General features: G+C 40.0%; 1 protein-coding gene across 5 annotated transcripts in view; it reads right to left on the reverse strand.

Moving 5' to 3' along the window:
• Positions 1-16353, reverse strand: part of LOC121318589 (voltage-dependent L-type calcium channel subunit alpha-1C-like) — a 378812-nt gene that overhangs the window by 53047 nt on the left and 309412 nt on the right. For all 5 annotated transcript variants that reach the window (XM_041255428.1, XM_041255429.1, XM_041255430.1 and 2 more), the window contains 11 exons: positions 13898-14058; positions 13194-13419; positions 11661-11862; positions 9711-9831; positions 7307-7421; positions 6087-6207; positions 5352-5421; positions 4184-4316; positions 3647-3776; positions 2711-2770; positions 1649-1755 (listed from right to left, as the gene is read on the reverse strand). In XM_041255428.1, the coding sequence (XP_041111362.1) occupies positions 1649-1755; positions 2711-2770; positions 3647-3776; positions 4184-4316; positions 5352-5421; positions 6087-6207; positions 7307-7421; positions 9711-9831; positions 11661-11862; positions 13194-13419; positions 13898-14058 (1446 nt within the window). The remainder of the gene's footprint in view (positions 1-1648; positions 1756-2710; positions 2771-3646; positions 3777-4183; positions 4317-5351; positions 5422-6086; positions 6208-7306; positions 7422-9710; positions 9832-11660; positions 11863-13193; positions 13420-13897; positions 14059-16353) is intronic.

Consider the following 16353-nt stretch of genomic DNA (forward strand, 5'->3'; position numbering starts at 1 on the left):
AATAATCATGCTAACGTGATTTCTGAAATTATGTTGATTTACAAAATTATGTTAATATTTTAATGAGCAGTGCTTCTTATGACTATTTCTTTTGTTTCCGTGGGAATTTCAAAGCAAACCTGTGTTGTCAATTTATCAGGAGTTAATTTGCACTTGGAAAAGGAGGATTTTAATTAATGAAAGAGTATATAGCTCACCTTGAAACAGAAATTAACAGACCGCGGCAGTGACACTGACGATACTGACACTACCTAGATAATTCAATATTTGTACTTATGGAAATATTTTAGACTTTTATATACTTGTGGTTATGAATGAGATTTGTTCACTTGTTTTAACAATTTGTAAACTTAAGCCCAGAACACACTGCCTGATTTAATTAACACATTTTGTTACTAAAACTCTCATTACGATACCACAAGTTCAATACAATAACACTGGTGTCTGAAAATCCTGCCCAAAATGTCACTGTGATGGCCTCACTGCCTGGATGTAACTGACATTTTCACTAGCCCTAAAAACTCACATGCTCACACATACAGAAACACTTTCACTAACCACAAATGGTAGAAATTGTACATTTTTTCCAGCTAATTTAAAATTAAATAATATTAAAATAATATTAAATAATATTCTAGTATTTGTTTCCGTTTTGAAAGAATATCTGAACATGAAAAAAACATGCTCACCCCAGGTTGGGTATTCTGGCAAACAAAGAGGACAACTTCAAAACCCCCAATAAGAATTCTATTATGTGGCAGGGCTGAGGCCCATGACCTGTAAATAGTGTGTTTTTCTGTTTGTTTAGGTTTTGTAAATAAAGTTTATTCAAATTAAGTTTGTTCTAGATACGGCAGGGCTGGCGGTTAGAATTCCCTCCTTGTGTAACTGGAACAAGCGTGGAATGTGCCCAGGAGTTAATTGATAGACTGAGTATCAATTAACCTCTGGCCATATGCTTTAAAAGGAGCTGGAGCGCCAGCTCTTGGATCTAGTTATGACCGATGTATACTGGGATACAGCAACATAGAAGCCTAGGGTTAATTTAGGGGATTTTTAATCCCACCCCTGTGTATTTGAGTTTGGATCAGGTAGAAGGATGCTGGAGTGGGACCCTCCTTTTAGTGGAGGTAGTGTTTAGGGGCCTTTAGGCCAACTTTGTTTTGCTAGCTGTGTTTGTACTGTGTTTTGCTAGCTGTGTTTGTACTGTGTTTTGCTAGCTGTGTTTGTACTGTGTTTTGCTAGCTGTGTTTGTACTGTGTTTTGCTAGCTGTGTTTGTACTGTGTTTTGCTAGCTGTGTTTGTACTGTGTTTTGCTAGCTGTGTTTGTACTGTGTTTTGCTAGCTGTGTTTTCTACTGTGTTTTGCTAGCTGTGTTTTCTACTGTGTTTGTTATCTGGCATGGCTGTTTTGTTTGGAAATAAACCCTGAGCGCCGGTGTGGTGTGGTGTGGCGTGACAAAAACAACCTCTTGTTTGTCAGCGGATACCCACAGCTGTAGCACACCCCTGGTACATAGGGTAAAACTGTAGGAAACTGAGTTGACAAATGTTTTAGCCAGTGCCTTCTTCAGTGTATTGAAGTAATTTTACTTTATAGTTTTAGCAAACAAAGAGGACCAATGAGAAGCGCTTAGTGAGGGACTTACTGAATGCCGGAGGAGATGAGAGACACGCTGACCACCACCAGGTCCAGAATGTTGAAGTAGTTCCGACAGAAGGATCCCTTGTGGAGGAAAGCTCCATAGGCAGTCATCTACAGGAGGAACACAATGCAAGTTCATGAGGAAGATTGGAATGCAGCCACTCAGTAACACAAGGTTTGACTGAGCCGCATAGATGCATTGCATGGATTTCATTAAATGAGATTTCTGCCGACCCAAACTAAACTCCACTAGGAAAATACAACTGCAGTCTTTAGAAAATAGGGGGAATTAAACAGGACCATTGTGAAGGAGCAGATCATCTTGTAATGTACTGTAATCAAAAAATATATATCAAGAACATTCTGAAAGGGTTATCATTTGAGGACATCTCCAACTAGTGCTAAATAAACACTACAATGATTAAATATAATTACAGGGCTAAACATTAGACATATACACAATGTTTACTTGAAACAAGAATGTTAAATTATGCATCTAAATGCTCCAAACCTGTTTCAATAATTTGTTCATTTGCACTGTGTCTGATAAAGTGCTTTGACTAGTAGTTCAGGAGCTGTACTTTAATTCTACTATTTTATATTAACAAGTGACCTGGCACACACTAGTATAGTGCTAGCCAAACAAAAGGATGGTGGATCACTGGTGAGGTTGACTTTTACTTGTACAGTAAAAAAAAAAAAAAAAAAATCCACACCTGCTGATCTTGCTTCTGACAAAACAACAGAACTAAAGAGCAGCTCCTGAGCTTGGGTAAAACCACGTTAACATACAAGACACAGTGTTTGAGGAATTGCATGCCGAGTGATTGGAAATTAAGCATGATGTCATTTTAATCTACTTACTCTTCAGACTGCCATCTTGACACACAACCAGCCTGCTCACTGTGCACTAATGCTGGACCAGTCTCAGCAAAATGTGTGCCAGCGAGTAATCTAATCTCATGACCCCCTTATCAACACTTGCAGTGCACAGGTAGCATTCTGCTCACAGACTTATACTTTCATTGATCAGAAGGTCTGACAGGCTGGAGCCAAGGGGATTTACCTTCAGGATGATCTCTATCGTGAAGATGCCAGTGAAGACATAATCGGCATATCCCAGGATCTGAGAGGAACAAACATCAAGCAAAGTTGGTTTTAGACTAACCTAGTCTATATCGGCCAATCACTGTGTGTCTACTGAGCCTGAGACGCATAGTCTCACTCCCCTGTGTTTTTACTATTCAGAACGCCTGCCTGTCTTCAGCATTCGATATACAATAGCAGTCAAACTTGTTTGTCAATTATAAAAATTGTATGGTTTGATGCATGGTGATGGAGTAATAGCTTTTAAGGAATGTCCCCTTGTTTTATGTAATGATTCGTTAAGGACTGTTTTTTTTAATTACTTTAAGTTTGCAATTCATCAAACCCATAAAAAAAAACAAAAAAAAAACCACCTCACTTAAAACATCTTTAAAGTTTTGTGAATACAGGCCGACATTTATTGTTTTCTGCTATACAAAACTACTTTTGAGAAATATAAAAAATATATCATACTGCCTACTCATGAGTGGGCTTACTGGCCGCTCTGACCTTGAGTGGGTGAAAATCAACTTGTATCTTACACAGCACGCTATACTATATTTTTTGAATATATAGTTAAAAAATAATTAAACAGTAGAGCTCATTTTAGTGTGATGCCATTTCAATCTGATGAAGTCATCTGATACAAGCTTTCAGGCGGCTATATCACATCAGTATCGACGCCTACTATATGCATTGCTATTTTTGTAATATATATTGTTAAATAGGAATAATTAAACAGTGTAGCTTATCTTAGTGATGCCATTTCCATCTTGTGCAAGCCATCTGATAAAATGTGATACAAAGACGGATGCATCACGTGAATATCAGGCTCTACTATATATCATAGATGTATACTGCCCCCGATGCACAGCAGTGCCAGGTAGGTGCAGGCTCTGCTGTGCAGTCTTGGTACCTTGTTCCTGAAGGAGTCGTTCCGCACAGGGTCCTCGGCTGCCAGGGAGATGCTGCTGAGCAGGATGAGGAAGAGGATGAGGTTGGTGAAGACATTGTGGTTCACTATCTTGTGGCAGGAGATCCGGAACCTGCACAGAGAGCAATGGAGGAGTTGTTATGATCCCATATACAACACAGGATTAACAGGAGAGGAAGGCAGCTTTAAGACTGATGCCACCTCTGAGGAGAGGACAGATAGATTGTGCTGTAATGGGTGCAGACAGCTGCAGATAGCAAGACCTGAGGGAGTAAAAAGCTTGAATGTATTATTATTTTTATTATTATTAATAAGCGCCTGACGTGCATTACGTGTCCTATCCCTATCACTGCTTCAGGCTGTGCCACATTGCTAAGCAGATGCCAGATCTTGATCTAAGAAAAGTAATTCTGTGAATTCAGTTTGCAAAGACAAATCCCCAAATGAACTTCCATAAGCAGCAGCAGAGCTGGGTGAGCTGTAGGAGCCACTTGCCATGCGTCAGGGATTCCCACTCACTTGTTAGTGTGGCTGAAGACGAAGAAGGCCCGGGCCTCAGGCATGGGGACTGCCTTCTCCTTCAGATGCACTTCAGAGAGCGGACGGGGCCGTGGGCCTATGGGCATCTCGGGCTCCTCCTCTTCATCATCACCTAGGAGGAGGGAGAAAGACACCAGGGTACCACAGGGGGCTGTGTTGAGGTCTCACAGTTACAGAACATGGGGGTCTATTAAATACAATCTAAACGACAGCCAAACTAAATACCACCATTGTTTACACAATTATTAAAGAGAAGGTTCATATTTGAATGATTTAAATAACAGCAGTATTTGGAGCTGCCGCTGTTTGGATCATTATGGGCTTATTATGTGCAAAATTTGCAGCACAGCTCACATTTATTATACATTTTCTATTATACTCAAGCTTTGGAATGCCTTGTTGGGTAATTTTTAAATGTTGTATACAGCCTCGTAACAGTCCTTATGCAAGCTGACCACTTTGCACAGTCATTTTGCAGTTTTCTAATGCTTTTCCCATGTTTTTATATGCATTTACCATCATCTACCTTGGTTTTGCTGTTTTTGCAGTTGTTTTTCAATATGCATTACCATATCTCTCTGGGCTTTACAATGCTTGTCTTTGCTTTACCATGCTTTCACTTTGCTTTATTATACTTTGCTATGCTTTTACTATGGTACACTTTTACAAGGGAGTGGGGGAAAGAACAAGGTACCTTGTTATTACAAAAAATAAAATAGAAACACCCATTGTCTATGAATAGATCTATGAGCATAATTGTTTGCTAGCGCATATTGGTGTGATTTGCCATGTTGGGCAAACACCTTTCTACTTTACAAGGGCTCTACATGGAAGATGTAATGCAGTTCAGATCTGGGTTCCACAGATAGACTGCTGTATTGACTGTGTAATGCAGTAGATCTGGGTTCCACAGAGAGACTGCTGTATTGACTGTGTAATGCAGTAGATCTTGGTTCCACAGATAGACTGCTGTATTGACTGTGTAATGCAGTAGATCTGGGTTCCACAGATAGACTGCTGTATTGACTGTGTAATGCAGTAGATCTGGGTTCCATAGATAGACTGCTGTATTGACTGTGTAATGCAGTAGATCTGGGTTCCACAGATAGACTGGTGCATTGACCCTGCCAATGACGCACACCTGTACCTGGGAAGTCATTGGCAGGGTATGGATTCTTCTCTTCATTGTCATCCACTGGGAATTCATCAATAGTGATCTGCAAAAGACAGAGTGCACGGGAATCAGGCACTGATTGTTCAAATCCTATAGTTAGGTATGCATCAGTAAAGTCTACACCAGACAGCTATCTGAGAGGCCCAGCATTGAGACTCTGGGAAATCACATGTTTCAACTCAATTGAAACCTCTAAGCTACAGGGATAAAATAGTCAAACATACATAATATGAACAAATCAATAACATGACATTTATGTTGCTGTATATTGCATGGGTTTTTGTTGCATTTATGGATTTCAAATCACAATGCAACTCAATGGGACAATGGTATAACATAAAATACAGTGTAATGGTGCAATCACTGGTTAGTGCAACAAATTGCTTAGTGTGATCAAAACAAAGAATTCAAGGACAGTGGACTACATTTCAAATATAATCACTTATATGATGACCAAATTTTTTTACACATTTTCACTGTTTCCTAGATTAATGCACCTTCAACTTTTGTCTTAAAGCTTGTCAATTCATTTGAGGGTTAGGCTTAGTAACTGCTAGGTAAACAGCTTTATTTGTGTGATACTTACTTTGAATTCCATGCAATTAAACTGTACCTGGCTGCAGGTGTTGCACTGTGTTAGCTGGGTCCCTGTGCTTCTTTAGTTTACAGGGGACCTGCCTAGTCACTTGAGTAGGATTCCTGCCTCACCTTGGTTGCGGGTGGTGTCTCTCCGTCGACCGTGATCGATTTCAGTTCGATTTTCTCTTCTTTTTTCTCCTCTTCAATCGGTTGCTTCTCATTGTCTGGATATTTCTCCGGACTGGCAGTCCTGAAGAACAAAGGTAAAAGAAACAGGCATTTCTGTCAGTCAGGTCTTAGGACGTGACTGTGTGATTAAGAAAATAGTCCCAGGGCAGGGGTTTGATGCAGGCAAAAGAGCTGTGTCACTCATGCAGTTCCACATGATGAGAAAGGGTTTGAAGGTGTCAAAAATGACCACATGAGCTGGAATGGTAACTCAACAGAGCACATCTATTTACATCAATATATTGAATCATTTGGTTGGGGATTTCTGCCTATCTTTAGTTTTTTTTTCTTAGTGTAATTTAACCACAACTTCATAAACCTCACCTGGAATAACACTAAAATGTAAAGCAGGATGTTGTTTTTTTTTTTCCCCCCGATATAAGCTGAAGGGTTTAGGACCGGACGATGCTCACTGTCCTGTCTCCATGATTCCTTGGTATTCTGTTGTTTCCATGCCAAAGAAAAGCATCCACACTGTGACCCAGACAGGAATTCGTCCAAGTTTCAGAAAATATGCTTTTGTTTTAAAATTCCAAGTGACTTTTTTTTTTTGTCTTTTCACCTTATAAGAAACACATAATTAAATATTTCTACCACAGAGCTTGCCCAGCTCGCACTATTATTTGCAATGGAAGCTATACAACAGATGTATATATTTATTTATCTCCTAGTGCATTTTTGCATGATGTTTGTAAGATTGTGGGAAAGACAAGCTATGCTACTGTATACAGCGTTTCTATTGACTCAAATAATGATTTTGATTAATTTTGTATATTTTTCTGTTCAGTCATCACATCCTAGTGACTTATTTTGAAAACAATATGCATTTTAAAGCACACCTATGGCATTAATGGAGCTCTTAGAATCATGTCTAACTATAGTGTAACCATTAACCTGTCCCCTTACAACACTGTGCCTCTAGTGGAAGTAAAAGTATTACTTTAAACTTCTGAGATGTATAAGGTCACCACGAAATCTAAACAAGAAGACTACATTAGTTAAGATACCTTTGAAATTTCAAAGTTGCTGTTTGAAGGCTGGTTTTGGGTGGTGAATAGAGTGGTGAAACACGAGAAATCCTTACAGTAAACTGCAGGAACTCAAGCCCCTGTTCTGTTTACCTGGCCAGTTTCTTCCTCTCCTTCTCCTCCTCCTCCTCCTTCTGGGCCGATGTCAGACTCTCTGCATCTGCCAGGTTATCCACAGCGATGGCCAAGAAGACATTCAGCAGGATATCTGTTTGAGGAATGAGTCAAAGAAGCATAGCAAACCAAAACATACAAACTGCTGTGCAAAAGTCTTAGACATGTTGAATTTGTCTACTCTAATGCACTATGAACATCAACAATTTACTCAAAGCCTCCACTAGTGTTTTCTACTATTATAACTACCTTGACTTGCACAAAGAAGGAAAAACATTACGTGGAATAGCTCACATCACTCGATTTTCAAGGTGTGGTATCCGAAACATAATCAACAGGTACAGAGAAACATCTTCTGTAAGGGACAAACCCAGGACTGGAAGAACCAGAAAGCTGTCTAACAAGGATGAGCAAGGATGATATTAGGAGATAATATCCTTAAGGAATAGAAAGAAGACAATCATTGAATTGACAACAGAACTGGCAGAAGGCACAGGTGTCGTTGTCCATCAAATCAACAATACAAAGGCCACTCTTGAAATCAGGACTTAAAGGATGTGTTGCAGTAAGAATACCTGTATTAAGAAATGGAAACAAGACTAAAAGGCTTAAATGTGCACACGAACACAGAATGGTCAAATGTGCTTTGGACTGTTGACGGATGGACAACGACACCTGTGCCTTCTGCCACTTCTGTTGTCAATTCAAGGTTTGTCTTCTTTCTATTCCTTAAGGATATTATCTTCAAGTATTGCTTATCCTTGTGTGAGGCGAGAGTGTATTAAATGGAATGTCCAGACAGTAATTTATGTGTACAGAAATAAAATAATTTATTTTTATTCTCTATACACAACAAAATGATTAAATAACAAAAGAAAACAAAATGGTGTGAGGGAAGGAGTGCAGGGGTGAGATCCAAAACAAACTGTGATGACTCGTCTTTAATTGTCTTCGTGGCGACCCATACATAAACAAAAAAAGACAAAAGAAATGTTAGTGTTTTAAAAATCCCGCTGCACCAAACCAGTCTCTCCCTTCACCCGTTACTCCTCCTACTTTACTTTCGGACCAACCCCGAACACAGTAGTACGTTCCCTTTAGTATGTAATGTCCCGCCTCTGTAGTCAGTGGAACACCAATCCCCAACCGACACGTGTCCTTATCCTTCACTTGACTCCAGTGGCTGGAAGTTACATACTCGTACTTCCACCCCTCACCAAGGTGCCGCCCCTCAAAAGATGACTTTTGCCATGGTCACGAGATCTTGGTAAGGGAAGTCCCGAGTTGGTTTGATGCCATCTACTGTCGGGAGGCTGAATCACAGACCGAAAACCCTTTGACTCATCACACCTTGTTAGACAGCTTTCTGGGTCTTCCAGTCCTGGGTTTGTCCCTTACAGATGATGTTTCTCTGTACCTGTTGATTATGTTTCGGATACCACACCTTGAAAATCAAGGGATGCGAGCTATTTCACTCAATATTTTTCCTTCTTTATGCAAGCCAAGGTTGTTACATTAGTAGAAAACACTAGTGGAGACTTGGACTAAATTGTTGATGTTCATAATACATCAGAGTAGAAAAATGCAACATGTCTTTTGCACAGCATTGTGTTTCCACACTAGTCTCTATACAGCTTGTAACTAGGAATCCAGCAGAACCTTCTACAGGCATGTCTTCACATGGAACTCTTTCTCAATATCATACTTGCATCGAACCACTTTGAATCACATCACTGTCAATCTGGGGAGCATGACTTTGTGAACATTTAGACAGCCCCACTGTTGAAATCCAGGACTGTGACCTTTAAAACTAACTATGGACTACTGGCAATAGTTTCTGGATACCCCTCCCCATGTGCTCCTCATCAGAAATATTTCAGCTACCCTCCTGAATCCCTAACAGTGCTGGTAATGAACTCCACAGACCAGCAGGCATTACATTTTGAAAACTGTACGTTGGCAGAGATGTAATTTCTTGACTGTCAGTGATGCCCTATGAAGCTGTCTCCTGACAGCTCTGGGACACTCTGCTCTACCTGTCAAGTGACAGACCACACTGCTCACATACAGCTCCCTCATACAGCGTTACTGCTTCCCTTCAGATCAGAAAATGTTCCCCAAAGACAGAATCAGGAAATTCATCTCTATCTCTCTCTCTCTCTCTCTCTCTCGGGAACCCTGTTGTGTGAATTGCACTTTTCTTTGATTTAATGTGTTAAACTGTGTTTTGTTTAAATTAAATTGAATTAGTAATGGTACTACTGGGGGTTGCACTCAGAACACACTTGCTCTGAATTTAGACACTTGACAAGGCAGTGTATTCTGCTGTTCAAAGCCATGGCTACGAGTGGGGAGAGACTGCATGGTTTGAATGGAAGGATACAGTTTCCGCAGATGAACAGGATTATGAAGTAAATGCAGACCAGCATTCCTGGGAAAGAGGGTCCTCCGTAGGCCATGATTCCATTGTACATCACGGAGTTCCAGTCTTCTCCGGTCAAGATCTGCCAGGGAAAGATACATCAAGATAATTAGTTGTAATGAGTGGATCTGACAGTAACATATCATGCTCTCACCTGGGTACTGATAAGACAAGGTTTAGTTATGCATATTTACTTATGCAAAATAATATAAGCTGTCCCTTTTACAGTCAAGTCTGCTTAATATCACTTCATGTTAATGTCACCATCTTGCTTATTATCCCAAAATGAACCTGGTCCAAAAAAGATATAATGGGAGTCAATGGAGACAAGCTTCAGATAAAATCACTTTGGTTATTAATATCAATCACATTTATTAGTCATACACTTAATTTCCACCCCACCCAACAACACTTAATTGAATACCATATAATGATTAGAAGGTTTACATGTGTAAGTTTCTGTACAGTATAAAAAAATGTTATGACAAAGTAGCACAAGACAGCATGCAGAACACTACATCGACAGCATCTATTAAAAAGGCTTTGACTGGAGTTAGTTTTCTGGATCATCTGCAACCTTTTGGATGTTACAGTTAATAGCATTGCTTTCTCCAGTGGGCTTGATGTATGTTATGGTTTGGCAAGTTTTGTAGAAAACAGCAGCAACAACCCCCCAGTAACACCCACCTCCAGTAGGGGGCGCACCCCATGCAGAGCGCACTGAGATCTGCCTGGGGGAGGGATTACAGAGCTGCACACAGCAACATGGGCAGGGATTGATGGATTAACCCATCTGCAGCACAGTCCACCCTACAACAATGCTGAGGTTCTCACTGAAATGGCTTATTGTGTGGGGTCAGAAACCAGCATTATTGCAGGAGGCAGCGTGATCTGGATAAAAATGATCTCTCTACTGGTGAATTCTCCCTTGCAGAAGTTGAGAAATGTATTCACAAGTTGACTTATAATGTGTGAATAAAAATATCAAAACAATCAGCATTACGTTGAAAAATATATCACTGCGATATGGACAACACAAGGCAGAATGCATCCCTGCAAAAACATGTTCTCAATCTGGCTGCAGCCAAATTGAGCAATTGATTTCCAATTTTGGTCTGGCCACCTGTATGAAAGAGCAGCTGAAAGTTAATTCCTGAGTTTTGAACCTGGGACAAGTTTAAGCTGGGATGCTGCCGCTCTCTTTACCAGGAAAGCAAGGTAAAGAATTATAGATTAGTTTGTATATTTTAGTGTGAGTAGCGTTCCTCGTGCGGGACCTCCCTGTTTATGATACTTGCGCACAGCCAGTGAAGACCACCGTTTGTTTTTGTGCAGTGTTTTGATTTGTATTTCTGTTTGTATTTTGTGCACTGTTTTTGTAAACCACAGCCCTGTTTTCGGAGCAACATCACCTGGAGTGATCCCATTGTTGGTATCTCGGTGGTGGTGCATGGTACTGCACTTGCACTGTTGTATGTTTTTGTGTAAGATAATTAAAACCTGTGAACCAAAATTCCTACTTTTTCTCTCTCACTCTCTACCAGTGGACTCCCACATAATTTTATAGAAATGTTTTAACAGAGTACATTTTGGAGAAATTCTATACTGTATTATTATTATTATTATTATTATTATTATTATTATTATTATTATTATTATTATTATTATTATTAGTATAAACAGTACATGTCGTATGTGGCAAAGTGCCTGCCCCTGTGTGTATTATATGTTGTGTGTTAATGTTGGTGTATAGTCATTGGTACACGGGATATAAACGGGTCTGTGTAACACTCAGACCCATTTATATCCCGTGTACCAATGACTATACACTAACATTAACACACAACATATAATACACACAGGGGCGGGCACTTTGCCACAAGCTACCATTTAATCTCTCAAAGGCATTACCTGAAAGACAGTGAGCAGGGACTGGGGGAAGTTATCGAAGGTGCTCCTCCGGGTCTCATCGAAGTTGAACTTGCCCCCGAAGAGCTGCATGCCGAGCAGGGAGAAGATGATGATAAAGAGGAAGAGCAGGAGGAGGAGGGAGGCGATGGAGCGCACTGAGTTCAGCAGGGATGCCACCAGGTTACTCAGGGAATTCCAGTACCTGCAGCAGCAGAGCAAGACACACTGAGGATGCATTTCCTTGGTTACAGAGATGCTGTAAAGTAAGCTCTCTGTACTAATTACAGAATGACATTAACGAATAAGTAGCGGGGTTCCGGAAATTATAGCATTACACGTCCCCACGTGTTGCTGCAACTGTTTAAATGGTGTGCCTGTAATTTTTCTTTCCATTGTTAACATCCTGACAACATTCTAGACTTATAACTTTAAACTTTGCTTCAAAGCTCTTTTCAAGTGCACTGGGGTTTGAGATCTGTCCTCTAAATCACTGCAGGAAGAGCGATTAAAAAAAACAAAAAACATAACAGCAAGTGCTCTGGCTTTTTTGTTCCGTACCGCATCATGAATCATTCTTGCTGTGTTACCTGTTTGGCAATGTGAGCACTAATCCTTACACTATCAGTGCACTACAGTGTCCATTTTAAAAAGAGTTTTGGACCGACTTTGAAGTTATAAGTGTACACGGTTGTCAGGATGTTAGCAATGAAAAGTGTAGCAACACACAGATGTTTAATGCTATATTTTTAGGAACCCCGCTACTTAATTTTTAATAGTGTGTAAGACCATGCATTGTTCGAAGCAGGGGTGCCTTGTCGGTGAAAGTTTCAGTTATTTGGGCCAACGTAGTATATCTGTTGCTTGCCACAATACCTTGCACACATCTACAGGCTCAAGTCTGCTTGTGAAAGCTGTGCTGAATCTGGGTATGTCTGAAAGTGCCAGGGCATGTGGTTATTAGTCATGGTGTTCATAAATAAAATAGAAGCAGTGACAAATGAATCTCAGACTATGAACAAAATAAACTAAATTGCTGCCAGAACGTATAGATGGGAATTTCTAACCAACTCTAAAACATCTACAAACTTGGTTAATCAAGATCATCTTTAAAGAAGCATTTCTTAATAAAACATTAAAACAGTTCAGTGAACCGGGTACATTATTCAAATAAATTACTAAAATGGAACATGTCTTTCTCTTGTCATCATAAAAAAGAAAAAAAAAACAGTAAGCTTAGCTGGGCTTGCACATTATTTAATACATGTTCAAAGTCTGTTTTTATTTAAAAAATCAAGTTCGATATTCACGAAACTGTTCTGGACTATTGGTGGTTTCACTAACAACAGTAAAGAACAGTTTCATAAATATATTTTGGTCATAAAACATTCATTGCACAACTCATCTGTCAGTTGAACAGAACAGAACCCAATGTCTATATAGGCAGCTGTGTTGCGTGTGTAGTCATGTGAGTTACCAGGTGATCAACTCGGTTAACACAGGCGGCTGTGTTGTGTGTCTAGTCGTGTGCATTACCGGGTGATCTTGAAGATCCTGAGCAGCCGCACGCAGCGCAGCACAGAGATGCCCAGCGGAGACATGACCTTGGTCTCCACCAGGATAGTCTCCAGGATGCCCCCACACACGATGAAGCTGTCGAAGCGATTGAACAGTGACACGAAGTAGGCCTGCAGGCCCAGGCTGTACATCTTGAGCAACATCTCCGCTGTGAACAGGACCAGCATGACCTTGTTGGCAGTGTCTGGAAAACAGCGACAGATGGGGGCTACTGAAGAGCACTGCTACGGCTGAGCACAATAAATATCTACAAAATAATAACTGCATTAATATTAGAGCTGAACAAAAAAGTAGAAAATATATTGTAACAATATAAACAGACTTATATTGTGTTACAATGTGTAAATAAACCCACTGAACGTTGCACTGATCCACTGGGAGCCTTGTTCTGTAAGGGTCGCAGGGATTGATTTGAGCAACCTGCACCTTGCCGGGATAAGCCACAGCTGGATTTTAGAGCATTTTACAGCACTGGAAAATCACTGTGAATTGCATAAACTCAAATATTCTTTTAAAAAGGTGGTTGATGCAATCCTGGTAGATTCTCTATTACTGTTAAATGCCCCTCAAACATCCAACTGTTGCTTATCCTGGTGAGGTACAGGTTAATCAGATCAACCTCTAGGTTAGCGTTTGCTTGCATGTACTTTAAGAATGGGCACCTTGAACCTCAGTGAGCCAGTCGACTTGATTGTGGTGCTCGGAGGCGATTGTCAGAGTGTTGAGGAACACCAGGAAGATCACCAGCCAGTAGAACACGTTGGACTTCACAGCCGCGCGGCACTTCCTCCGGCAAAACCGGTTCCACCTCCGCGAGTACCGACTGAACCACACACGCGACAGTGAGGGGGGAGAGAGAGCGGTGCATCAGACACACATGGCATTAACACAGAATGATAAACAATGCAACGTCCTGAGCTACTTGGCCTCCTTGTACTAGTTTTGAATCACAGTTAGTAAAATTGATAAATCAAGTTACTACCGTCCACACATGTAAGAACCAAAAACAGCCAATTGGGTACAGGTTGCTTTGCCGAGCCCCCAGACATAGAACCTGGCTCTGCACTGCTAGCAAATTGCTGCTGCAACATTTGTACAATGACTTTGATTATGCCCGTATGTTCTTAGAACCATTTGAAAGTATTCCCCATCATATTATCCATCCTTTGCTATATTAGAAAATAGAAGGACTGAAAACTGGGGTAATACAAAACAAGGTGTATGTGACAAAAATAATTAGCAGTTAACATTGTGAAATTGTTCCATTTCCTTAGACAACCTGAGTGATAATTTACTGAACAGAAATATTGACCTCAAATGCGATCTGCTGCCACCTGAGAGCTGCTTATTGTAATTCTTCTAAAAAGGAGTGTGCAATTCTGCTATTCAAGATCCATTGTGCTCCAGGCCATTCAAACCTGTCTTAAATGATTTGACTGAACCTGTACATGTCCCAGCATTAACAATGGGTTCTGCTCCCCTGGTGTCTCAATGTTAAGCACGAAGCTGTTTTAGATGATTTGAGGTGTTGCTGCATTAACGTCATTTTTGTCAAATGTGTATTTCATTATTGCTCATGCTGCAATTTCCAATTTAAAACGGGACACCCTTGTCATGATTTTATATATATAAACACTGACTAATATTTAAAAAACATGTGCTTTTAAGGTAAACACCTTCTTCAGTATTTGTAAACCCTGTAGGGCATTGCACCTTGAACTGAGTTTTCGTACTATTCTCTCTCATCTTGTTTTTTATCTTCTTGCTTTGATGTGTCATTTTAGCTAAATATTTACTTGCTGCATGTGAGCACTTATGTTTCTCATTGATATCTTGTTTTCGAGGGTGTCTTCTTTCAGATGTAAGAATAGCTGCTGATACTGTTTAAGTATTTAAGCCCCTTTCACACACAATTTAATACTGTCATAACCCTTTCACACAACCAAATGGATCATGTGAGTACAACTTTCAAACCTGTCAGTAAACAGATTGTTTTCATGGCAACGGCAATTCACCAATAAATTACTGCATCATGCACCATCCCTTCTATTTGTGAATTCATCTCCTTGTCAGCCAGTAAAGTTAACAATTCCTTAACTTATTCCAGACTCCAATTACTACCTCCTTCTTGATCAGCCACTGTATTTGAAAAAAATGAGTTTGTAACACTAACAACAAAAATACCCAACATGTCTGGTATACAGTCATGTGGGATGTTGACTTTCAATCCACACCCACTATAGTGCTTCAGTGCTGATGTAGCCTTTCACACAGGTGTTGAGACAGTTCAGTGCCAACGGCATAAAATATGACGGCTCTGTGGCGGTATAGGCAATTCACACAGACCTGCTGCATCGGTGTCGGTTCTGAGCCGTCACAACTCGTCTTTGTGAAAGGGGTAATCATCATGTGACCTGTACGAGTGTCAACTGCTTTGCACAGTACATTACCTCCTATAGAATTTCATCTTGTGCACAGAATGGAAAGTGAATTCCATTCAAGATCAACATGATTCGCATTAGTACACTCTCCACTTGCTACTGTTAGATCTGTTGCTTTTCATGCGGTCTGTTCAATTGATCTAAAGTGTGGCCAATCTAAATTGTGTTCAGATAATTAAAACAGGGCCCTTTTGGTACTAATGTCATGCAAATCAAACATTTTACAGTGAATGGGAACTCTTTAGTGTATTTATATATGTAAAAACATGGAAATCACCAAACGGTCCTGTTTTAATGATTTTATTGATGACGTTATTCAGATTCTCCTTAGTTTAGATTGAATAGACTCATGTTAAAAAAAGGAATATCAAAAATATTAAAAATAGAACAACAACTACAAATGCATTCTCAAATTATTCACAACTACATTGTGTACGGTCACTCAGGGAAGACATGCTTGAGAGCTTTACAGAGGCCACAGGCGCAGTTCTAAAAAGTCAACAGGATTTGATGACTGAAACACAAAATAATTTCCAAAGTAAATCTGAAAAACGACAATACGTTAGTTAATATAACTAATATTTCTTACATGACTAAGTTTCTCTTTCAGGTTGATTCTGTTTTGTTTTTTTTTCTTCTCCCAATCAAACTTTGTTCACAAAAGAGCATTCAAATAG

The sequence above is a fragment of the Polyodon spathula genome, chromosome 7 (assembly GCF_017654505.1).
Source record: "Polyodon spathula isolate WHYD16114869_AA chromosome 7, ASM1765450v1, whole genome shotgun sequence".
NCBI classification, from domain to species: Eukaryota; Metazoa; Chordata; class Actinopteri; order Acipenseriformes; family Polyodontidae; genus Polyodon; species Polyodon spathula.